Genomic DNA, 25667 nt, shown 5'->3' on the forward strand with positions numbered 1-25667 from the left:
ATTCTTTAGAGGTATTTTTATAAGGATATAGGATGCATGGTCTATTTTGAAAACATTTAATTCATAAATGCGTGGTTTTCCCTGTATAGTCTTTCTCCCTGGATTCCATTCTTTTGATTTTCAATAAAATTCTGGTTTCCTTGATTACTCTTTCACAGGTACATGTACCTTCATTGAATTGTTTATTTACGTAAACAAATATTAATCTGAGGAAAGTGAAATGTCAACCGAAAGCGGAAAATATACTACCTTCTGTTATGGCGTAAATGAATAAAATATTTAAATTTGTATTGTCAATAAAAATCATTATACAGCTCTCAGCAGGCTACTATGGTTTTTCATTCTTTACCGGTTCGTGCTTAAAATAAAACAAAATGTGGAAGATAGCATTTGCTCAGCTTACATTTTGTTTGTGGAAAAACTGTAAAGGCGTTAAATGAGATATTGAATAGGTATTCATGGAAAAACTTCATTACCAACTCTGTAGTATTCTATCAATATACATAGGAGACTTTCTCTTTTCTTTTTTTTTTGTTTTGGCCCCGTGCAGCGCTAAGCTTGTCGTAAAAGGCGACGAAATAGTACTCAGAATCCTAGCCGGGGGCTAGGCGCTCTGCCCACAGAGCAACTGGGATGTGTGCCCCAGGGGTACCCCTGGCGTGTAACATGCTGGGGTTGTCAGGCTATAATACGGAAAACCTGACCGCAAACCAAAGTGGTGTACCGTGTTTGTAAAGATGCCACGTTTCTCGCACGATAAAGAACCCTGCTGTGGTATTCGATAGGAGTAGGGACCTTTGCGCTCCGCCACAGGAAAGTGCATTGCCCGACCCTACCCATCCCTCCCTTTTTCTAGTGGCAATCTAAATTTGTCGACCTCGTTGCCCTTGTGTCCCATCCCTTCTTTATTTCATCATTTCATGTTCATTTTATCATCCATTTCATGTTCATCGTCTGAATATAGCTGAAATATTGCTGCTCGGACGTTAAATTCCACAATCAATCAATCAATCAATCAATCAATCTCTTTTGTTTGTTAAAATATGGCCGTTATAGACAATCTAAGCATACTGGATCCTTATTTTCATTGGTATAAGACTATATATATCTGTACATTGAATCAAAGCAATAGTTTATTAAATTACGATAATTAATGCCGTATTTCTTGTTTTTTTAAGGACTGGTGGTTTCATGCAGTCTCGTAATCAGTATAACTATCTTGGTGTATTGAGACATTAAATAACGTTATAAAATATGAACTCTACACAAATCATTGTTCTCACAGAAAAAGGAATTCGACAGGAAGTTCTATTCTTGACTAGAACCAGATAATTTCCAAATTAATTTTAGGGAGCAATGAGTCGAGACGTCAGGCTAATTTAGTCAGTCCGGTCATGTTTCTTTGATTACTTTGCATATTATAAGAACTACGTCTTATGGGAGTTTTCCATAAAACACTGTCATTGGGATTCACCGAGTTTTGTAACGTTATTTCATGGAGTGTCACTTTCGATCAGTTCTGAACAAGTAAATATACAAAGCTTTATTTTAGCTTTGACTATTGTGACGAAGTGAAGTTCTTCTTATCCATTTCATAAAGAAAACTGTGAACGCCCATCTGTATATTATATACCAACCATCTATTCGACGAACATTTTAACATTTTTGTAAGGATTATCAGCAATTCGATTAGCACAAGACGTCTTGATCAAATTTAATAAATTTATGGTCTTTGAGAAGAAGCATATGATCGAATAGTAAATCAATAATGACTGAAGAACTGACACTTCAGAATTAAATTACAGCTTTCTTAAAAGAAAATATTGACTGAACGAATGTTTTCTTACCAGTGCTATCTGCTTGTTTATATGTAAAGGAGGACATTGCATTGATATTGGGAATTCGGAAAAGATTATCAGTGTTTTAGAAGTATCCACGCTGATCGTTATCAATGAAGATCTTGTATAATTGGCTATCTATAAATCATTCATAATCAGATGCAAGCTTTCTATCCACATGGAAAACTTCGCTCGGTAATTACAGATACACGCTAGAACAGGTAGGTCTATATTATCATCTTTACACAGTTTATTTCATTAAATTATATTGACTGCTAATATTTCTCTTCATAAAAGCTAGAAATTAAAATCGACTATATACCATATGTTCAAGAACAATGTGTGCAAAGCACTTTAGATATATTAAAAAAAACTTACTAAAGACGTTTTAAAGCATATAATGATAAAGTACGGCAAACATTAGTCGTCCAACTTCTCTTTTTTTTTTAATTTGAAAAGAGTATATTACGTGCTTGTAACAAGACAAAATTTTTCGAATTATAATTCAAATTCAAATAAACATTAACGTAAAACTCGAAAGAAGAAAGTTCTTTTTGGATTCTACTTTTAATCTTTTATTAGTAAAATTGTCACGATCATTGCCCGAACTATCCTTTTTTAAAACAAAACATAAACTACTGTTAAATCATATTAAAGGAATGTTTTTTGTTGATTATTTAATGTATATGGCACGGGAACACGAATCGACTATACTTTTTTATCTTAAATGTTTGAAATTTGTTACCAAACAAGAAACAAGAAATTGGATATTCAGTATATGAAAATCGATGGTACATAATGTTTGTGAAAAATATCTCTATCGGGATTTTTTATATTAATAACAGTATGCATCGAGTGGCAATTAGAAAAAGGTAGACGATAACACCCAACAAAATACGTGACTAAGAAAATATGTAGAACATGGATAGTGCACCATATGATTTGTTCCATTTTGTCTGATGATTCTCTTTTTGTGTGTTTTTTTTTTTCTTTTCCACTTAAAGTAAAAATATGTATGGAGGAAATATGTATTGATCAATTTCTTGGTGTCTCTTATGATTGCGTGATGACCTTTTAAACTGATCCGATACAAAACACTTGTGTTTCGAACGGGCTTTACATTTTACGACAGTCACCTCAAGATTGTTTGTAAAAGTGGTTAGATGTCAAAATTATATTTAAAAACTCATTAAACGGCAGAAGCTATTGATACATTGACTGGAAGCCGGCATAGAATAATCAAAGCTTTACTCTCAGATCGTTCAAAAACTCTATACACTGTTTTCAACTATAAACTTAAAAATGCTTATTTCCATGTCCATGATTACTTTCGAAGATGATTCACGTGGTTGCTTTCACAACAATTGAACGTGAAATAAACTTGCATAAACATATGATATATTGTTTCTGTTAAATACCTAAACGTAACTAATATAACTGGTAATCTATTTCTCAAAAATGTTACACAAATGTATGAATTATTATACGATACTTACTATTTTTGAAAAAAAAAAAAACATATTAAGTTGTGGTGAATTGTACCCCAATAACTGCATTATTTAAGTAGCAATCTTTATAAAAATCAAACGGAATGATTCATACATATTAAAACCCACAAAATTTATTTCCTTTTTTATTCGAACAGTGAAAGCCTATTCAACCAGTCTCAGTTTGTTATTTAGTTGATGCTCTTTAGAGATAAAAATTAGAGGTGTATGAAATTGAATTGACATTGTTTGCAAGTGATGTTTTATTTTTAATTTGGCCGATTTAAGTGGAAGAGGATTAAAAAAAAAACAAACACAATACAGATCTATTTGCAGAAAAGTCTATGCTTATACAATTATGGCCTATGTATATCTTTAAAAATCGTTAGTTCGGTGGGTTTTACTGCACCATGAATCACCTCTACCATAGGCAGTGTTATAAGAATTGATACAGGCTTTGTCAATTAAACATTCAATGTCAAATCTATTTCTCTTGATTTTTGTTAAAGGAATATAAGAAACGAAATTTCATTTTTATGAAGCTTAAAACATATTCTGATGAAACGTTGCAATAATTAGGCTGTACAATATTTTGCAAAACATATTTTATCATGAATAACACATTACGTTGCATATTAACTTTGATTTGAGCCATGTTTACCTCATAACTGGATTGTTCAACGTTAACTTAGTTACAATGGTTTTCTATTTATTTATCTCGGGGCCAATATTCTAGAAGGTGTCCTTTTAGGTTGAAGATATAAACTCTCTTCGGGAAGCATGCGAATGCACTGCATTGTAAAAATTCTCATGGACATTTCGAGTTCAGATATTTTTATATATCAGAAGCGATGTCCACATGTGCCATTTTAAACAAGGTTTGAAGTTGTTAGTTGCAAGATATAGTGGAAAATATATTTAAAGAATTTCTCACCAAAAAACATATATTAAAGTAATTCGTAGAATAGTTTCAGAGGAATCTTAGCTGAGAGGTAAAACATTGTGCCATTTAAACAGACGAAAGCGAAAAAGCTGGCTGGTGAACTTGTGTTACTGTATAATCAAGAAACAAATTCAAATCGAAAGCAGAGGAAAACAACACACACCTTACAGGAACATAAAGAAAATTAAAGTAATCCTGTATCTTAACCTCTAACAGAAACAGTGAGAATGGACTAATTGTACGATAGGGGAAGCGATCTTGTTGTATGAAAAGGATATAAATAATTTTCGAATAAGGTTTTGTACTTTGAATAGATGAATTGTTGATTAATAATTAATATGGTGTCCATCGTTCATTAAAATATAATGGAATCAGAATGTGTCCATTCAATTTACATAATATATAATTTTAATTTCTTTGCCTTTAAGTATTTCCCAATGAACCATAAATAAATTAATTTTGTCAGGCTATTTTGCCTGAGATATATATCTTGTGTCTACATACGTCTTATTCTATTTAGTAATATAGTAATTTACCTTTTCTGAGAACTGCGTACTTTCTACATCTTTTCTTGTGGCATCATTTCACAATTATCAGGCGATTTGTTCTGAAATTGTCATTTAATATTTCTTATTATTTCATTTACTCAATCAGAGACTTCATGACTACAGTATCTAAATTCGAAAACAAATACAATTGGTTTCCATATGCTTTCCATTCATGTAATCAGAAAATACTCAACACAAACAATAACAATGGGACCAACATGATTGCATTCAGCCAGCTGAGTATGACACCAATACAGAATGAGTTAACATTTCAAGGTTTCATATTGTTCATTTTTTTATAATAGAAAAAGGAACCTGCATTTGCCAATGGATAATTCGTTTCGTTTACATGACCAACTGACCATAGGTGATAACAAGGGGATGTCAATAAATGGCGCTTGAATAATGTTTCTAAAATATAGGCATTTACATGAAACTACAGATAGTTACATACTGTCAAAAATATGATGCAATATTTACAATTTAATCATATATTTGACATCTTTCGGATTTTTTTTACAAATATGTAGACTGTTATCACATATAATTTTACTTTGAAAATCAAAGAAAAAATATCAGATTACTTGTTTTTTTTTTCTGTTTTTATTTTACATGCTCACCTTTTGAAACTGATTTATTTAAACAATGTAATTAGATAAAGAAATACTTATATGGTTCTTTGGATAATAATCATATCATCTGTCATGTAATACAACTGATGACATTTCCTGGTTATACCAACATTTCTTTGTTCTATCCAATTGTTTAGGAGATGTTGTTTTTTTTTCCAGAAAGACGAATCAATTTAATGTATATCAGGAAGTTTTGAATGATGTGTTTTTTTTTTCATACTAAAAAGTTGCAGTACGACAAGTCACGTCCATAAAAAGGTTTAGTGTGTTATATTTTTCTCATGAATCACGTTTCCGACATTGTGAGTTATAGCTTGCAAAGAAAGACGGAGACGCCATTTATATTTTAGACGTTGCCAAAATCACATATACTAAAAGGTTAAACATTTCTGGTTCATTAACATTTGATATGATCATATTAACATCATTCTATCAAAAAATAAAATAAGTATGAATGTTTAAAATAGCAAACTTTTATTTTAAATGTAATATCTAGATCATCATTATGACATAATTCCTGAAAGTATCTTTTAAGAGACCAAACAGTAAATAATAGGTTGGAAGACTGGAACAATATCGTTTAGTAAATCAATAGTAGTTAAAATTAAAACGCCATATTCATGTTAAAGATAAAGTGGTAGGATGTCCTTTCCTTTCTAAGCAAACATGATCGAAAGTCGTATTTGATGGTTGTAGAATGTCTATTGTTACATTGAATGAAACCATCAGACTAAAGACTTTACAAGATTGGGTTACACAGGAGAGATTTTCGCCGAATGAAAAGGTGAAAGAGTCACCAAATTACATTTGATATGACATAGAAATGAAACAAGACATTTTCCTTTTACTTCTCATGCTCCATTAGGCTTCTGGAACAGAGTTATGTTGCTACAAGATTGAAGTCATCACTACAGAAGTTTTATGGTCGTCATCATGAAATCGTAGATCGTTATGGTGTATCCATCAGCACCATGAAAACTGATTTATTCAACGGGTCATAGTTTTCCTTTCCTCGTTTGTCTACCCCGGACTTGACTTTTTATGAGCAACTCGGCGGGTGTTTCTAGAAAAGCAGAGGACGCTTACCCTACCGCTGCACCTGGTCCATGCTCCCAGTTTTTAGTGGAGTCCGAGTTGCTCATTTACTTTTGTTACTGTGTATGTATGATTTTAGTTACTTACTGTTCTTTGTTGTGTATGTCTGTTTTCCATGTCTGGTCTTTGTCCCTGGATTACATTCTTTTGATTACCGCTATAACCTTGGTTCCCTTGATTACTCCATTAATACTAGGTTTATCCACTTAACAATTAGGCTTCTGGAACAGCGTTATGTTACTACTGTATTGAAGTCATCACTACAGAAGTTTTATGGTCGCCATCATGAACTCTTGGATCGTTACGATGTATTCATCGGCGCCATGAAAACTGATTTTTAAACGTGTCATAGTGTTCTTTTCCTCTTTCGTGTACCCCGGACTTGACTTTATATGAGCAACTCGTTGGGTGTTCCAAGAAAAGCAGAGGACACTTACCCTACCGGTCCACTTGGTCCATGCTCCCAGTTTTTAGTGGAGTCCGAGTTGCTCATTTGCTTTTGTAACCTTGTATGTATTATTTTAGTTACTTTATGTTTTTGTTGTGTATGACTGTTCAATGCCTGGTTTTTGTTCCTGGATTACATTCGTTTGATTACAGCTAGAACATTGGTTCCCTTGATTACTCTTTCAAACTTCGTATTAATGTTGTTACAGCATTTATTTTTGTATTATTCTTAAAGATAGTCTGCATACAATTTGTGATATTTCCTGCTGATAAAAACATCACCTTTTTAATTTGCAACAGCGTAGAAGACTGACAAAGTTCACAAAACTGATGACAATGGGATCAGGAAGAGCTTTTGATATATAATCTCTATTTTAACTATTAATGTATTTGTTAAATAATATATATTTATATTTACCCCAAAACCTGTGGTACTGTAGACATTTGCGACATGTTGATTTGTTTGTATAAAAATACACAATTTAACAAAGATACTCAAAATATAGTTGATAGTATGTATAATAGAAGAATATGAATATCGGAAAAAATAGGCCAGACTCAATGGTGAGAATTATTTTTTTTTGCATACGTTAGTCTCTATAACTTCATTTATGAATTTCTGTATCTATGTTTTCATGTGGCAGAAAATATTTTGAAAAAAACGCACGTATAGGTCAGGAATACAAATTTCATTTCAATAATACAAATTATTTCCCTGGAATTTAATATTCTATATTAAAGAATGATAATGTGGTAAATTTGAAGTAAATAACGGAAAAAGATGAAGAATTACAGAGTCAAATATAGTAAAGAAATTATCAAGAAATTATCAAGTATGACATTACTGCCTTACAAGACCGTCTTTTACTGAACAATAAATGTCAGCTAATGAACAATTTTGGCTCCTTACTTTTCTCAATTATTAGCATGTTATATTGTCCAAAAATAGCAACACACTGCATCTTAGATAAGAACGTGATAATTACAGTGCAAACTTTTTTCTAAAAATTACTAGTAAACAAACTACGACAAAATTTTCACAAAATGTTTTATTTTATTGGGGCATATTTATTTAAGTAAATGATTTTAAAACAAATATTGAAATAATTTTGAATAAAGAATTATCCATCTGTTTTTGCCGAAGGTGGCTGGTTCTCTCTCCGTGTATAGTAAAAGAAACAAATCAGTGTCATGCAAAATATTCTAAACTTCGCATTCATGTTTATGGGTACATAAATATATTTTAAAATAAACAAATTTGATTTAATGCCGTATAATTTGATCTTTGGTCTGTAGTAATACCAATGTAACTGAAAATAACCCGAATCAGTTCAAAAAGTAGCGTATTTGTCTTGATCTATTCATAAGATTTGTAATATATTGATAGTTTTTACAAACAAATGAATATTGGCTTTCGTATCTACATGTAATAGCTCCATATCCCTGGTTAAGTAAAATAGTAAACATATATATAGATTTTCAGTCATTTTGTCGGAAAATGATAAACTAGCATTGAGTATGTTTTCAATTTACATAAAAATCGTTGGGACATTTTTACCAGCAAGTTAATCACAAAGTTTGTTTTGACTTTTAAAAGTTTTTTTTTCGTTTTGCATTTCCAAAGCAAATTCAGGAATAGTTGTGATTTTGATTGGTTTGTACAGGTTTTACTATGAAGTATGGAACGATTTTGGATAGTTTAACTATATTCACATTCTGCATTATTTGAAAACTTGTTTGCACATTTCTTCCACATTTTGCTACATGGTTTTATGTATCCTAATAGGTTGGCTTCTGGTTCTTAAGATACGTAACAAAACGTTTCATATGAATAATAGATTCTCATCTCAGAAACACTCTACGGAACATTAGATTTTAATTTTACGTTTAAAGCGCGTAAGAACTTTTTGCCAACAACATTTTTAAGTGCAAATGTCCTGAACTTTCAAGGTTACGTAAAATTATTCGAACAAAAAGCGCATAATTTAACAATTAGCCACAGAGAGACACTGTAGAAAACTATGCTGTGCTTTGTTATTTTATTTTCTGTTTAGCTTTGTGTCTTTTATGTTGATTTTGTTTGGTTTTGATTTTGTTTCTTTGTATAATTTTCTGAGTCAAATGTATTAAGCCTTTGGGTTTTTTCCATGACGTCAAAGCAATTCATAGACTAATCTGAAAATAACATTATGTCGTCAAAAAATATAAAGAAAAAAACATAACGAGAATGGATACGGTATATACATCAAAGAAACAACAACTCCACCGGGATGAAAATGTCAGCTCAAGGCCACCTATGGGTCTTCAATAAATAACGAGGAAACCCTCACACCACAGGAAAGGCTACAGATAGCCCCAAAAAGTATACTCTATGTTTTAGGGGGTGCTGTATATTATGGGCAATATCATACTCGAAATGCTTTACAACTGATACACATTTACGAAATATGGATTCAATTGATAGTTTTACCTCTTAAAATACACTTAAATATCAACGTTATATTTAATGAGAGAAATACAGAAACTGGCAAATGCTAATTGATTTGTTTTCTATGGGTCTTCAATAAATAACGAGGAAACCCTCACGCCACAGGAAAGGCTACAGATAGCCCCAAAAAGTATACTCTATGTTTTAGGGGGTGCTGTATATTATGGGCAATATCATACTCGAAATGCTTTACAACTGATACACATTTACGAAATATGGATTCAATTGATAGTTTTACCTCTTAAAATACACTTAAATATCAACGTTATATTTAATGAGAGAAATACAGAAACTGGCAAATGCTAAACGATTTGTTTTCTGATGACGTAATCTTTGGATTTGGTCAAAACGTAGTATTGCAATTTGTTTTCTTTGATCTTAATATTCAATGCTTTCTTATACATAACACTTCTGAAACTAGCAAACATGTATTTCAATTACTTCCTCTTATTTTATGTATGCCAAAGTATTTCATATAAATATTAAATGTTAGTCAGTAAATTATACGAATTACCTGTATATGAGAGTAATCATACAATATCACCTTTTTTATCGGTCTATAGGTAGAATTGATTGCACCATTTAAAAGCATGTAGAGGATTACTTTTTTTATAACAGATTAAACGGTCATATGTGTTATTGTTTATAGACCACTTTTGTTCGGTTGTATTTTTTTCCTGTTGGTTGTTCATGTTGCCAGATCATGTACTATTTGACATATCCCTTTTCGAATCATGATTATGAGTTAATTTATTATTACCTTTATTGATTTTGAAAAAGGTCATCTTTTTCTACTGATTTATCTGTTTTCTATTTCACAGTGCAGTTAGTCATTTGTATTTAATTTGTCACTAGTCGATTTTCAATCAAACTTCTTAAATGAATACATTATTGTAAAATTTAAATGAATTCAAGGTTAACTGAAAAGTATATATTGAACATAGAGATCTAATTTTCCAGTGATATTTATATCATGTTGGAATCAATACAACGATGATTTTGCTAACATTATTGACAAACTATCTTGTTATCCACCTGATGTTTTGTGTGTGTCGCACTCGCTGTCATGCTGTCATGTTTTGTCGCATGTTAGCATGTTAGTTGGATTAGTTTCGTATGTCAGGTAGGCAATTCTAGAGTAACAACAAAATAATATTGTAATAAATATATAAAATTTTCGCGATAAGTCCTGAATTGCAAAATCTAAACTATCTTGAAAATTTTCTTCGAAGAATATTTTATACAATTAAGGGAACCATCGCGAATTTAAATATGCACGGAAGTAGGTTTATCGCGGAAACTACGACAAAAAAACGGCACGGAAATGAGCAGCATTATAATCATATATATAGCAATATTTAAATTAAAAAACTTATTGTAAACAAGAAGTACTTAAACCCAAAACTATCGAAATAGGAAGCAAAGTCCATCACCGAATGGTGCAATACCATGTGCAATACAAGGAATGAAGCCTCAGTACTTAAGGTATTTTGAAATTTGTATTACTGCAAATTTTCTATAACTTTAAACACACATTCTATTCATGGAGAGAGAAAAATATAATATTGTCAAGAATCTGCAATTAAATCGAAGGCACAACCTTTTTCATCAGTTGCAAAATACAAAACGCCAACGAGTACCAAAAGAAAACAATCTGTTGTCCTTACCGCATATCCGTGGTTTTAAACGTCACAAATAAAATCGAAACCCCAAATGTTCCAGAGATTATCTGATCTTAAACGTCAAATTCAATCTAGACAATCAAACTATTGTCTTACATTAAACACTTCGTGCTGGGTATTGCAAAACTTGATAAAAACGACTGTCAAGTTCTTCTGTACGTAACGTCTTCTTTTTCGACTTTTACGAATTCAAAATGGTCTATATTATGTTTGGAATTAAAATGAATGGCTATGGACATATTGCACGATTTACTTATTTTTTCTAATATCAAATGGATGGTCCTAAATTTGCTCCTTCAAAAAAGTGTCCGTTGCTCCTTTGTAAACAACATGCTTACAATCCGTGCAACTGCGTAAACAACATTAGAATTTCCATAGTTCACCAGATATAAAGCGTTATGACAGACACTGTGTAATTTGCAAAAGATTTTTCTCTATATCGATTTTAGGTCAGGTAATACATTCGGAAGGAACCTCCACTGTTGAAATTCTAATGTTGTGTAAGTGTTTTATTGCACAGTTTGCATGTAGTTTATGGATACACGGTATTAACGTTGAAATGATTTCTTTTTATATCCGTTGGATTTTTTATTTTTTATTTTTTTTTAAACTGACGAAGATTCTTGGTACGTATTGCAAATTCGTGACAATAAACTGAACATTGTGCAAATTCTGATATATATGATAAATAAAATATGTCGGGGTAATAAGAGCTTTTTGAAGAATTTGAAAGCTAACAAAAATCACCCCTGGATAAATGTTTGGGATTACGCACTATTTGAAATAAAAGTCAACAAATTAAACTAACATTTAAGAACACTTCTCCGTATTATTCTATACCTCACTCAATCAATATGTTAACTTTATATATATGTATATTTTTGAAAGCTAAATAATGTTTTCTTCTTACTTTATTTTAATTTATGGTTTGCTTTTTCGATTTAATAGATAAATATTTGTTAAACATATGCAAGTACCTACATTCATAGGAACTCACAGAGAAGTAGTTTCTTAGGAAAAAAGGCAAGTGCATGATTGAAAGTAATGTCAGATTACCAAAGTATAAAGCCAAATATATGAGTGTATGAAATGTACATAATTATTATGTGACTCAACATTTTGTTTTCGTATCAATACGTGATCGAGGCATGGTGCCTTCAGTCATTTGTTTCACCACTTCCATTTGTTCTTTGTAGTGAATTTAAAACGAAAGGCTGATCATTTACAATATCAAAATATGAATGCCTACAGTAATAAAAGTGTAAATGAATGTTTTAGAACGGAGATAAATGCTCCTACTTATCATCAACTCTGCCTCAGTCGACCCTGGTAATTTCAATTATATGCTTCTTCAAATAATGAATGTTGAAATGATGTGAAAAGTTGTGCATGTCCTGACCATTGCAAACCTAAAAAATGAGGACATTAAATGATGAGTGTTTAAGTGGCATTATTTAATAATAAAAAAAACATCCAACAGAATGAAAGGACTTCGTTATCATTTGGTTATACATTTAGGAAATATAAGTTTTAAAATGTTTCATTATAAATTCCTTCACAATACTTGATCTGTCCGGAAACATTTTTACGTCTTTGATGGTTTCCATGATTATTTTTCTTAGATTTAGGCTACTCTTTTACGTAAAGTGAACCAGTACTGTTTAACAAAATTGTGTATATGACTTTTCACTTCGTAAGAATTGGATTTTCATTTTTCTCCTGTGTCGAAGATTCGGGACAAACGACTTTCTTTCTTTAATTTCCAGTAACAACAAAAGTTGCCATTTCAATTCAAATTCTCTCAGCCTTTGTGCGTAACGTCATAAAGCAAAAAGGACGTGTCTAAATGTCGTTTTGCCAAATCAGTCAAACTTGAGATTCTGTTTTGTACACAATGAGTCATGAAATATGGTCAAACTACAAGAATTAACGTCTTTTCTAATTCAATAATGATATTGGAAAAAATGTTTTACTGCCTAGTTGATTTTTAATGACAAAAAAATAAAAAGGATTAACCATGATAAAAAAATACTTTGTTTCAAATCTTTATGATCAATTTTAACACATGTTACCACTGCAATATAAATGGTTAATGTTTTAACCATTCCACATTTTCTTAGTAAACAAGACAGTAATAAATCTTGACCTTGGTAATTTCAATATCCTTCTTAGTTTTTCGTATGAATAATTGATTAGAAATTGACTTAACAATATTCAAACGTATCTAAGCAAGTGTTTGTTGCTATAATAGGTTTGACAACCACAAACCTGATCCCCATGACATAATATTAGTAGTATAACTAGTTTGCACGTTGTAACTTTAGATGATGTCTGCACTTGTATGTATTCCCTAGCACTTTAATTGAAGTGTTAAAGAATAAAAGAAACATTTTAAACACTTATTTTCCAACTATTTTGGGCAAAAATACATCCTAATGAGTCTGTTTATCAAATTCCATTATAATAATAGAATACATTAAACTATGAGCTGTTTCTTCTTTTTACCAGACATTTATCTACGTATCGAAAATGATTTATCGTTAATGCGATCTTAAACTGTCAACACTCATCGGTATATCATGCAGCCTCAGAAGTAAGAAGTATGTGACGCACAGATCTTGTTATTATTCGATTTATAACAAGAAATTAAACTTTCTACATTTTCAAATTTACAAGGTCCACGGATAATAAATTTTGTACTAACTACTATAAACAAGGGAAATTTGAGAACAATTCTTGTCATAACTGAGTTGGTTGTTCGTTGAGTCACTTTTTGGATACAACAACATAAACAGAAGCTGTTTAATTTATACACACATTAGCACAGACTTACTGAAACATTATAATGTTTTCCATTCTTTTCATTTAACTGTGTAAATGATATGTAAAGGAAGTGTTATGTATACAAGATTTGTCATGAACTTGTACACCTTTATAGCTCAACCTTTAACATTGTTTTATGCATTTCTATTTCAAATGAATGACGAGTTAACATAATGTTCGAGATCGGTACTTTTAAGTACTGATGTTTAGTAGGAGGCTTGTACTCCTCTACTTGCTGACCTATTCATTCTTATGAAGCTGATCTAATCCAAAAGAAGGAACACCGTTTAGCTAGATCCTTAAATATCAGTTTGCATTATACAAATGACGTGTTATTGTAAAACAACCCTTGTTTCGGGGATTTTATTCATCGCATCTATCCCCAAGAACTTGAGAAAAAGGATACTAGAGACACTGTGAAGTCAAGCTTAATATCTTGGCCCTCATTTAGAGATCGATGATAAGGCAATCATCTTCCAAATATACTAAAGAATATGTTTTCAAGATGCTGGAATTTATGTCCAGTGTGGTGGACGCGTTTTTCAACAAACGGTCGGCACTCCAATAGGAACAAATTGTGCTATTGTGATATAGAGGGGTGAGGAATGGTTACAGTGAGTGTTCCTTTATACTAAGAAGGGGTGTGTATGGAGAAAGGAATTTTGTATGGAATGGGTATGTTGTATTGAAAATGTGGAGGAGTTGTTTAAGGAATGGCGGATGATGTGTGGCAATGGAAGATCGTATATTGGGGATGGGTTTATGGAGAATAGCGAGAGAAAATGGAAATGAGAAGTGCAGATATGAGCAATCATTTTAAGCAAATATCCAGTTATTATTTTTTTTCAATCTTACCTAACGCATTGCGGATTCAGATTACAAAGTATTATTCGGACTACTATGTATATTGTGCTGATTAGACACACTTTTTGTCATTCAGACTTTTTGTGGGTTTCGTGCTATTCTGTGTGTGTTTTTCTCCTTTTTGTTTATTCTTGTCAATTTTAGTTTTTCAAACGAGTTTTTGATCATGAAATACCCATTTTACATTTGGAGGTTATATGTTTTTGCTTTTCTTTTCTTGCTTGATTCTATTTTTATAATTGCTTTCGATACTCCTACACCAGTGATATTCATGTCATACAGCATTAAAATGTTTTGCACCCTTAGATGAATTCAAAACATTGATACTGTAGTAAATTCGGTAAGGATTCTTTTGCAATGGAGTTTTTCTATGGGATAGAAATTGAGAAAACCTTGATTTTAGTCATTATATTGCTTTATTTATCATGAGCTATGATAAACTTATCAAACTAAAGAGTGTAATGACTGAAATAAGAATCCTACTAAAATATAGCATTATTTTAGATCGAAGTCTCAATGAGACACCTAAGATCAGAATTAAACTAAAATTTCGTATTTTTGTTTTGTATGTTTAGAACATGTTGAACACCAATTATGAGAAATTATTGAAAGTTGATACATTCACACAATGTTTAAAATTTGCGTAGACATATCGACTGCTTTACATCTTAAGGGTTTGGTAGACATCATATCCTTATAGAAGAACAAATTTATGGAAGAACAAAAGTTATGGTTAAAAACAAGGCATTTTTGTTTGTTTGTTGGGGTTTAACGTCCGAGCAGCAATATTTCAGCTATATTCAGACGATGAACATGAAATTGATGATTGATGATAAAATGAACATGAAATAATGATGAAATGAAAAAGGAATGGGACACAAGGACAATAGGGTTGACAAATTTTGATTGCCACTGGAAATAGGGAGAGGTGGGTAGGGTCGAGCAATTTAGCCTCCTGTGGCGGAGCCCTATGGTTCCTACTCCGGGAGAATACCACAGTAGAGTTCTTTAACGTGCGAGGAACGTGGCATCTTTCCCAACACGGTGTACCACTATGGTTTGCGGTCAGGTTTTCCGTATCATGCATGTAACACGCCAGGGGTACCCCATTCCACCACCTTTGGCACACATCCCAGTTGCTCTGTGGGCAGAGGGCCTAGCCCCAGGCTAGGGTTCTGAGCACTATTTAGTCGCCTTTTACGACAAGCTTAGCGCTGCTGCAGGCCTATTCTTTTAACACCCGGACCTGCACGGGGCGGCATTTTTGTTGATATTGATGAAATTGAAGCATGTTTAGGTTTGGTTGATAGACCAAAACAACTGATGTTCAATCTTAAAAAACGATACATTATATGTTTACGTGGATATTCTTTGGGTCTTTACACATATTACTGAATTGAATACTACATTGCGCATTGCAATTGCATTTAAATATTGCAAAATTAATAACAAATCAACCATACATTAAAAAGTCGTAATAGAAAGAGTAATCAAAGGAACCAAGGTTCTAGCGGTAAGCAAAATAATGTAATCTAGGGACAAAGACCAGACATGGAAGAGTAATCAAAGGTACCAAGGTTCTAGCGGTAAGCAAAGAGTAATCAAAGGAACCAAGGTTCTAGCGGAAATCAAAGAGTAATCAAAGGAACCAAGGTTCTATCAGTAATCAAAGAGTAATCAAAGGAACCAAGGTTATAGCGGTAAGTAAAGAGTAATCAAAGGAACTAAGTTTATAGCGGTAACCAAAGAGTAATCAAAGGAACCAAGGTTCTAGCGGTAAGCAAAATAATGTAATCTAGGGACAAAGACCAGACATAGAAAACAGTAATACACAACAAAGAACATGAAGTAGCTAAAATAATAAATACAGGGTAACAAAAGCAAATGAGCAACTCGGACTGCACTAAAATGGTAAGCATTCTAGAAAGGAGCATTTGAAAATTTATAAAGCAAATTTAGTTTGTAGTTATTACTTATTGAAGATGAGACCATGGCACTTAACGAGAAATCCTCTTTTTAGGTTTGATCATATTGAGGACTACAACAGCGCTGAACAACTTAAAGATGACACAATTTAATTAATCTCAAATCTTCGATTAACAATCCAAATAGGATGTTGAACATTTCATTGCATGTATTGCTTATATATCTTTGTGATATTTTAAGTCCTTTCAGCAATTTCAAAACCTTTACTTCAATGTTACTAGATAATTATAAAGCAATCATATCATGCTTAACAGGGGACATTGCGGAGAGGAACATAGTGTGTGTACAGTACTAATGTTATTGAATTTCATGCCTAAATGTACATTTTTCAGTGCATTAAAGCGCAAAATAGTCAAACTCAACGTACCCACTGAACGTTGTGCAAAAAAACACAAAGAATAAATATTTTGTGAAGAGACTTAAGATGGGAGCGCTATATGTAATCAACATAACTACAAATTAAGTATTTTTACTCTGTTATTATTTTTAGCAGAATTTACCTTGCAGTTTTGTCCACGGAATCGAATGCTATATTTGGCTAGAATTTTTTTAAAAGCGGTTGTCAATTCCTCAATTCCTCATTGCAGTTACATGCCAATAATCAAAAATCAGTCAATGCATTACATTGATAATGAGTGAAACTTATAATCAACGCCTCGATAAGTATCCTACTGAGAGGGGAAATTCTCGTTAAGTCCATTTCATCGTCAAAAAGTTCAATTGCAGGTCTCAAGTATTGACGAATTCTTCTCATTGATGTAACGGTTGCATTTGAAAATTAAATTGCACAAGAAATATTCAATACTTAATTCAATGGGCACAATATATATCAAAAACTACTATTGACAACTCGCTTTTGTCTCTAAGGTCGTCACAGGCTGCAAAGTACCCACACTGCACCGAACTCTCTATTGATGATCATGGTTAAGTGTTGATATAGCTCTTTAGAAGGTTTAAATCAATGAGCAATGTATAGTGTTGATTTAGCACTTCAGAAGATCTAAACATGACATCTGCGTACAATTATTTGTCAGGAATATTTCATTTAAACTTGTAATTAACATCAATAAGTCAATACAGACCAAGAACTAATTAAGCTCATTCTAGCATTCTAGTCAAATATTGCTCTAATAATTGAATAAAATATGAGTTCTAGAGAGATCTTGAAATGACCAATACTTCCGTTAAAATTTGAAATAGATTACTTTGTTAAATCATGTCATTATCATTTGCTGTGGACTCAAAATGAAGTTGAAAGCTTAACACGACTCAAAATTGCCATAGATAAATCTTTAAATCAAAGCTTTGACTTACATATATGTACTACAATTAACCGAATTCTGAACACACTTGTATGCATATCAATTTATTTCTAAGAATTATGAAAATATCACTGGGCTATACATACATTAAAACATCGAGTACATATACCTAAATTATGATAAACAAGCGGAACTCTAATTTCGACAATGAAATGATTATAAAAAGGAACTGTACAGTACACATTACGTTCTTGCTAGAAAGATATACATATACTACTTTTTTACATTGCTGTCTTAATGAAGTGAATTTGTGAAAGTAAGTTGGAGTTCATAATGTGTTTTTCTAAATATATCAAATGGTTTCGAGAAAAAGATTCCGTTCTTATATGTGTTAAAACTATGTTGCATATGTACGTATATTTAAATTCACGAAAACTGCGAATGTTCTTTAAGAGGATACTACTTTATGGTGTATGTTGTGGTATTCCTTGGAATTGGATGTATCATTGTGTGAATTTAACGGTGTGTCATTAATGTGTTTAATGTATCTTTGTGGGGTTATATTACTTTTTAGTTTGATTTTGGAAAGGGTCATCGCTCTGTTACCGTGGATTTCAGAGCGTACCCAAATGTGTGTATACACTTGTTAAAGACCTTATAGTGATCCTTGAAAGTATATATTATTTTGTATGTAAGTTAAAGGCAGGTGCATATATATAGTTTATTTGTAATTATAGAAAGTCCTCTGCATTTTTATGACATAGGAACCAGTGGCTAACCACACCAAATCACGCGAGAAATACTGATTTTATACCGAGCATCGCCCGCGAGGCTAGCGATAGACATTCAGTAACGGTATAGGCATCAGACAGGCCCACAGAAATAGGCTAGGGGGTGATTTCAAAATGAAAGTAGCCTTTAAAATTGATTTAAAATTTGCAATTCAAAAACCAAGAAAAAATAACAAAAAAGAATCATTTACAATATCTAGATCCGATACGCTGAATTATTTTTTTTTCAAATTGAACAACCGTTTACCTATCCTATCTCGTAAATTCTGTTACCTTACTCATATTATTTTTGCATGTATTATTACAATGTAGCTCATTGGTACGAGAAAACTACTTGATAATCCATGCATGTAAAACATAGTATATAATAACAATTTGTCTGTATTTTAGTTACTTTTGAAATATACCAAAAACTGTTCCTTACATAAACTCATCAATTAAAAAAACAATTTTTTTACTTTTCAATCAACGTGGGAATCAAGTTAAACATTTGAATAACATCAAAAAGACAAGCATATCTGGTTATCTCTGATCCACCTCTGTTGTCGGTTACTATTACTGAATCGAACCTATTTGAAATACACTAAAAATAAGGTTCTTTATGGATACTTGCTGCTAAAGACGAAATCTCATGTAATGTTATTATCTTTTATTCCAATAAATATATTTAAATTTGTTTTCTTTTCGCCACTTACTGGTTACTCAGAAACTTCTTATGTTTTATGAAAGAAAATGAATAAAAGCCTTTGTAAACACCAAAACATTTCTTTCTCAAAAGACCCGTTTCTCGTCTTTTATTCGTTGCAAACGATGACGTCAACGATGTCATAGTGCAAAATTTATAAAAAGAAGTCAGGGAAAATCACAGTTGAAAAAAGAATCCATCATCTCTTGGATAAATTCTGAGTGCCATTGAGTAGGGTAATTAGTACAATACGCATCGCACTGGTTCCCTCTGGCATAGAGAACTAATAATTTTCCCTTATTAGTATTCAAAATACGACTCGGGGATAATATGAAACGATAATATTTGAATGGATTCTATTAGATTATTCTCATAAAAAATGGCATTAACTCGTTGCATCTTTTCTTTATGTTGTGTTTCAATGATATTAGCTGCATTAATACCTTATTCTAAATGCGTACTATTATTAGTGTCCTTAATCTTTGATAAATCTACTGGAAGATGTTTTGATAGAGTTGTATCAATATTTAAACACAATCAATATGGATGTATAAAAACCTCGTTTATTTCAGAGATAACATTCCAGCCTAATTCAATAAAATATTATCATGCTCCATTTAAGTATACAAGTAATAACGTGTAACTTGTAGTGTGTTTTTTTCGTTTTTTTTCCCTTGGGGTTGGTTGTTGCTTTGTTTCCTTATTTTCCTTATTTTTGAAGAATATCTAATATGTTTTCGTTTTATCTACATTTCTTATGTTGACAGATTCCATTAATGGTTTGCATATCAGCAAAGAAGAATTATGTTATTCATCGACAAGTACCAGGTCTAGTTTTAACAAGATTTGAAAACGTTTATAGTGTAATAAAAAAAAATAGGTACTTTACACGTGTAGATCATGAATGGTAGTTCAAAGGTAATCGATAAACTCTATCCAGATGGCCCAGCACTGAAATATGATGTCAAACGAAATATTGCTGACACAACAAAATCTACATCAGATATTGACTCCTCCCTCGGACCGTGGTCATCTCTATGCGATGACAATGACATGTGGTGTATTTTTAACGATACATCATGGGACACCAACATAACGTCATGGACGTCAAACTCGACACCTTGGATACAGGATGTCCGTTACAACACAGCAACAGAAGTGACGTCAGCCAACAGCACTTTTAATTCAACTAACTTGAATGGTGACCAAAACGTACCTCTAGATTATTGGAATTTATTGTTACTTATCTTCCCACTTTTTACAGTATTTGGCAATGTTTTAGTTGTGATGAGTGTTGTGCGTGAAAGACAGTTGAAAACAGCCACTAATTACTTTATATGTTCCCTTGCCGTTGCAGACATTATGGTTGCTGTTGTAGTGATGCCGCCTGCCGTTTATATGGAGGTATGTAAGAGTCAATTTACATGGCATGGTATATTGGTTTCGATATCATGAAAGAAGTTTTGTTATTAAGGAGTAGTATATTCCCTATATTTATTTATAAGGCTGTATAAAGTATGTTGATATGACGTTATGGTTACTGTATCAATATACAAGATGTCTTCTCTGTCTAGGTTGTTAGCTCCGTTTCATGTCTTGATGAAACACAAACTATTGCTGTATTTTAAAGAAGGCAAAATTATTGAACGAATTAGCGTATAGAACGCTTGCTTTATAATTGTAACGGCTTCTTTTGAAATTTTTTTTTTTCATTTTAAGGTTTTCCCATATCCAAATTAGTCTGAAATATTTATAATAAGCTGTACAAATATGCCTGCAGCATAGAATTTTTAACATGTTATTGAATATTGTAAATTACTTGCACCATTATTTACCTAAAATTGAAAAATGACATTTAGATGTAAGTCAGGCGACTGTATTTTTTAAAGAGAAGCCGTTTTAATTGCTTATCTGTTTGTTTTCAAAGAACATGAGATTTTTAGTGTTCTCAGAACATATTCTAATGAGATATTCTGATTGTTTAGTCCCTAAATTTTGATTAATGTTTCGAAAGAGTAGATAAAACTGCTTCAAGTTATTTGGGAGTATTAAATTCTCAAGTTAATGTATACTCCACACAAAAAGAGATCAACTCAATTTATAATTTAAGTATGCCACCGACAATCTGTTATGCCAAGAACAAGCAATTTCAAAAGTGATTTTGCATAGAATGGCATATGTAATTTAAGATATAATTCCATCAATTTAAGATCAAAAGCAAACCATCGTGATAGAATATAGACATTTTATGACAAAGTAATGAATGCAGTACTATAGAACATATTTGATGTACTATTTGAATTCATGCATGTTTATGTTTTCCTTGATTTTGATGGATTAGAGATTACTACAACAATATAATATTAGGGAGGATGTGTAAAAATAAAAATTATATGGTATGGCCTCAATCTTGTTTAGTTGCCATTCTTGCGTACGGAACAACACAACTTGCCATTGTAAAACTGCATTTTCTGATTGCGGTCTTAAGTCCGTGTTCATATCGATCAATTACATTCCTCGTGTAAATTGATTTGTTCTGCGGTTTCAGATATTTTGAAAAACGTTAAAAGGATGGACTAACAAATGGTTTGACTGAGACCAGCGTTGAGTTATATTGTTTTGTTTTAAGGCAAATGTTACTTGACATTGTTAGGAAACCCAATTAGTTTCTGTTTTCTTGGCTCTGCTATTACTCAAAAATATATATATTGACAACTTTTCCGAAGCAGGTCGTATGACTCACTACGGTATTTTTTTCAATGAAAGTTATATGAAGTCATGTGATTACAAGAATTACACAAAAGCATTTCCTTTGTATTTTTTTATTGCAGTCGTTGACCTGTACGTCTGACCTTGTTGAACTTGAGTAGCCCAAGGTAAATACCAGTTTTGCTTAGTGAACTCCGCTCTCGATTTAGTAGCAATAATGCATATATTCAGTGGTCATTTATATAGACACCTTCGTTCAGTAAAACAGTAGAAAGAAGGTTTTGATATGAGATTGTTACCAACAGGAAGTAGACTTGGTGGTTGACAACTAGGCAATAAGCTTGAGATTCATATAACTTTGGGATTGAAAGTGGAATAACATTCAGTTTGACTTATTAATATGGAATAGGCATTGCCTAAATCAGCGAGCGCCGAGAGCTTTACCATTCTGTAAGTGCACTGTCTGTGCGATATTCGTCAAAATAATAAAAAAAAACATTACAAAAAGGGTGGGGGATCGGATGACAATTTTTGTTTTGCAAGTGCAATATTTCAATTTAAATTTCAACAGCAAGCGAAATGAATATTTTTATTTGAAAATTTATCTTGATAAATAATGGGAAAATTTTCATCAATGAGTGAGCAAGGAGCTATTTTTTAATTGCTTGGAACGAGTGACTGTGAAATAAATGTCTTTTTTCCAAAATTCCAACTCCATCCCCCTTTTCCCTTCGCCTTTTAAATGGTCGATAGTTAAGTAGCACTTCGCCATACTTTACAATATTTATTAAAGGCATCTCTAGAAACATCCTTTTCAGTTTACGCCGGTCAGATCAATTTGTAAAGATATCGGAAATATTTATAGTTCTGATGATGAATTTGCTCCGTAAGGACAGTCACTTTTTGTTACTTCCGGGACATGAATTTTTTTAGTTAGTATATTGGGGAACCTTAAGGGAAATTTAGAAAGTACACGTAATAACCGTAGAGCTTAAACCGCTTCGCGGTTCTCGCTATAAGCTGTATCACTTTTTGCATAATTTTATTACTAGTGGACATGTTCATACTAAAACTATATAAAGACTCATCCAATAAACTGAAGTTACAATGATAAAATACCAAAAGGTTTCGTAAACGTGCATTATCATGATACTGTGTTCAATTGAATGATATCGCCCAAATGAAAGTTGTTTTGGTGGGACCTCCGTGATTCATGTTATAGCTGCATCATTATAATTTCCTGTTTTCACGTTCTCGTCGTATGGTTTTTGACGTATTTGAATTGTCCTATTGTTCACGCTTTAGTATTTTTTGCCGGCATTTACTAATCTTTAGGTGGAACTTTTTTATATTCGGATAAAAAAACAAACACCTGCCATTTCTTTCAACTAGTGTGTAACCAATCACAGTAAAACATGGGTTTGCTGAAAGTATCTTTCCTCTCTTTGCCAAAGGGATTGTTTCCCTAAATTAGAATATAAATTGAAATAATTTCTGAGATTTAAGTTGTTATATAACTCTAATCTGCCTATGCCTTGTTTGTTCAGATGTTTGACTGGAATCATTCTGTTGTGTCTTAATGCAATTAAAGACTTCTTGAATCTTGATAAATCACGAATACTCCCTACTTTGAGCTTTAATAGCTAGAGTGAGACCACCGATAACACTCTGCCATAATTTCCAACGTCTGTTTTCAATTAAAAGTGAACTCCTACAGTTCTAAGCCAATTCTAACGACTATTCCTGAGATATGGGGAATGGAATAGAAAATCTGTACAATCAGATAGTCCTGCGATGATAAGGAATACAAATATTTCAAGTATGCAAGATGTGCAACTGGAATTTTAGACCATACAACGTTAGTTGAATGATATGTTCATGAAATTGCTATTACAAATATTCCATCTTGCCAGAAGGAACAAAAGAGCTATTTGTGGAGAATCACTCACTAGCTGATGGAGACATTCCGAGACGTTTTTATATATATATTTATATTACATATGGTATAAGAGACTTCTTTGTTAATTGGTTATTATGATCACGTGATGTGAAGGATATTCCACGTAGATGAAGCCTTGTTTCTAGTATTAAATATATTAACGCTATATTTCTATTCATACGAATATTGACGCAATACTTACGAATTTAGATCCAGATAAAAACCGTTTCGTTCCCTTAATACTCTCAGCCAATCACATGGCGCAAAATTACAACACTCTTGTCAATATCCAAAATACATTATCTGCATATGTAATATAAAAATTGATGACTTTCACTCAGTCAATACGTTATATATGGATCTGTTCAATATAATCTGAACAGGTCCATATGTAACGTATTGACTTCGATAAAAGTCCATAATTGATAAATATATGATTTGCCTTTACATATAAAACAATCCGATATTGACTTGTATGCTGACGATTCGACTTTACATTGTCATGCCAAGGATATTGATACATTGTAGCACATGTTCTAAATTACAAAGTGATATAAGTGTTATTGAGTCATGGAGTGGAAACAATAGTATGAGGATAATTACTAAAAAAAACAAGTTTTCTTTAAATTTATGTTCTCAACAGACACTTCGCAATTTATCTACATATATAGAAGTAAAAATCCATAACGATGTTTTTTAAATATCTATTTCCAAAAATTGCTTGGTGTATAATTTGATCAAAACTTAGACTGGAATGAGCAAGTAAACAAAATTTGTAATATTTTCACTTTTCACTTTTTCACTTTTCAACACATGTGAGACTGTTATTTTAAAGATTCTATGTTTCACCTAGTACAGACTATTGTAGTACAGTTGAGGAATGTTTTTCATGACTCTGACAGAATTATAAAGCTGCAAAAAAGAGTCGCTAGAATTATATTAGATTGTGATTTTTCTGTCTCATCTTCTTTCATGTTTTCTTCAGTTAAATGGTTATCATTTCTTGATCGATACATTTAGTTACGAAAAATTATTTTCAGTACTTTTTTACAATGTCGAAAAATTTAAATGAGTACTGTCTATTCAAGAATTTGTATGGCTGCATTGCATTTGAGCGCATTTAAAAAAAAACTTGCTTCCTTTCAGTTGGGCGCATTTTTTTTATTTCAAATGGGCGCAAAGATTTTGAATCTCCGCTTTTCAATTTGGCGCATTTACAGGTAACTATAATTATAAGTAAGATCAATAAATTTGATAAATCAATTTTATTCAGCGCATCCTGCCCTGTATGCTTTGTGGATATATTGCTGAAGCAGCAGATTGTGAGCTACATTAAGATGAGAGGACTAGATGTCCCGACCGTTCATGGAGAAGAATACGAGAAAACTGAGTACTCGATGAAACAGTTTCGACTCTACAGTAGTGAGGAATTGACCCGTCTTGAATTT

The 25667-nt window shown here is 32.1% G+C and overlaps 1 protein-coding gene across 2 annotated transcripts in view; it reads left to right on the forward strand.

The window, feature by feature from the left end:
* The window catches only part of LOC148617424 (dopamine receptor D2.L-like), a 141569-nt gene that overhangs the window by 100710 nt on the left and 15192 nt on the right, over positions 1–25667 (forward strand). Inside the window, exons 3-4 of one of the 2 annotated variants that reach the window (XM_088585026.1) lie at positions 1179–2059; positions 20339–20975. In XM_088585026.1, coding sequence (XP_088441152.1) covers positions 20472–20975 — 504 coding nt within the window. In that variant the 5' untranslated portion in view covers positions 1179–2059; positions 20339–20471. Of the gene's footprint in view, positions 1–1178; positions 2060–10508; positions 10602–20338; positions 20976–25667 lie in introns of those variants that run through there. The other variant, XM_088585027.1, reaches the window with a different exon arrangement.

Source organism: Perna viridis, chromosome 5, assembly GCF_037379345.1.
Source record: "Perna viridis isolate PV_CMFRI_1.1 ecotype Kerala chromosome 5, ASM3737934v1, whole genome shotgun sequence".
Taxonomy (NCBI): domain Eukaryota; kingdom Metazoa; phylum Mollusca; class Bivalvia; order Mytilida; family Mytilidae; genus Perna; species Perna viridis.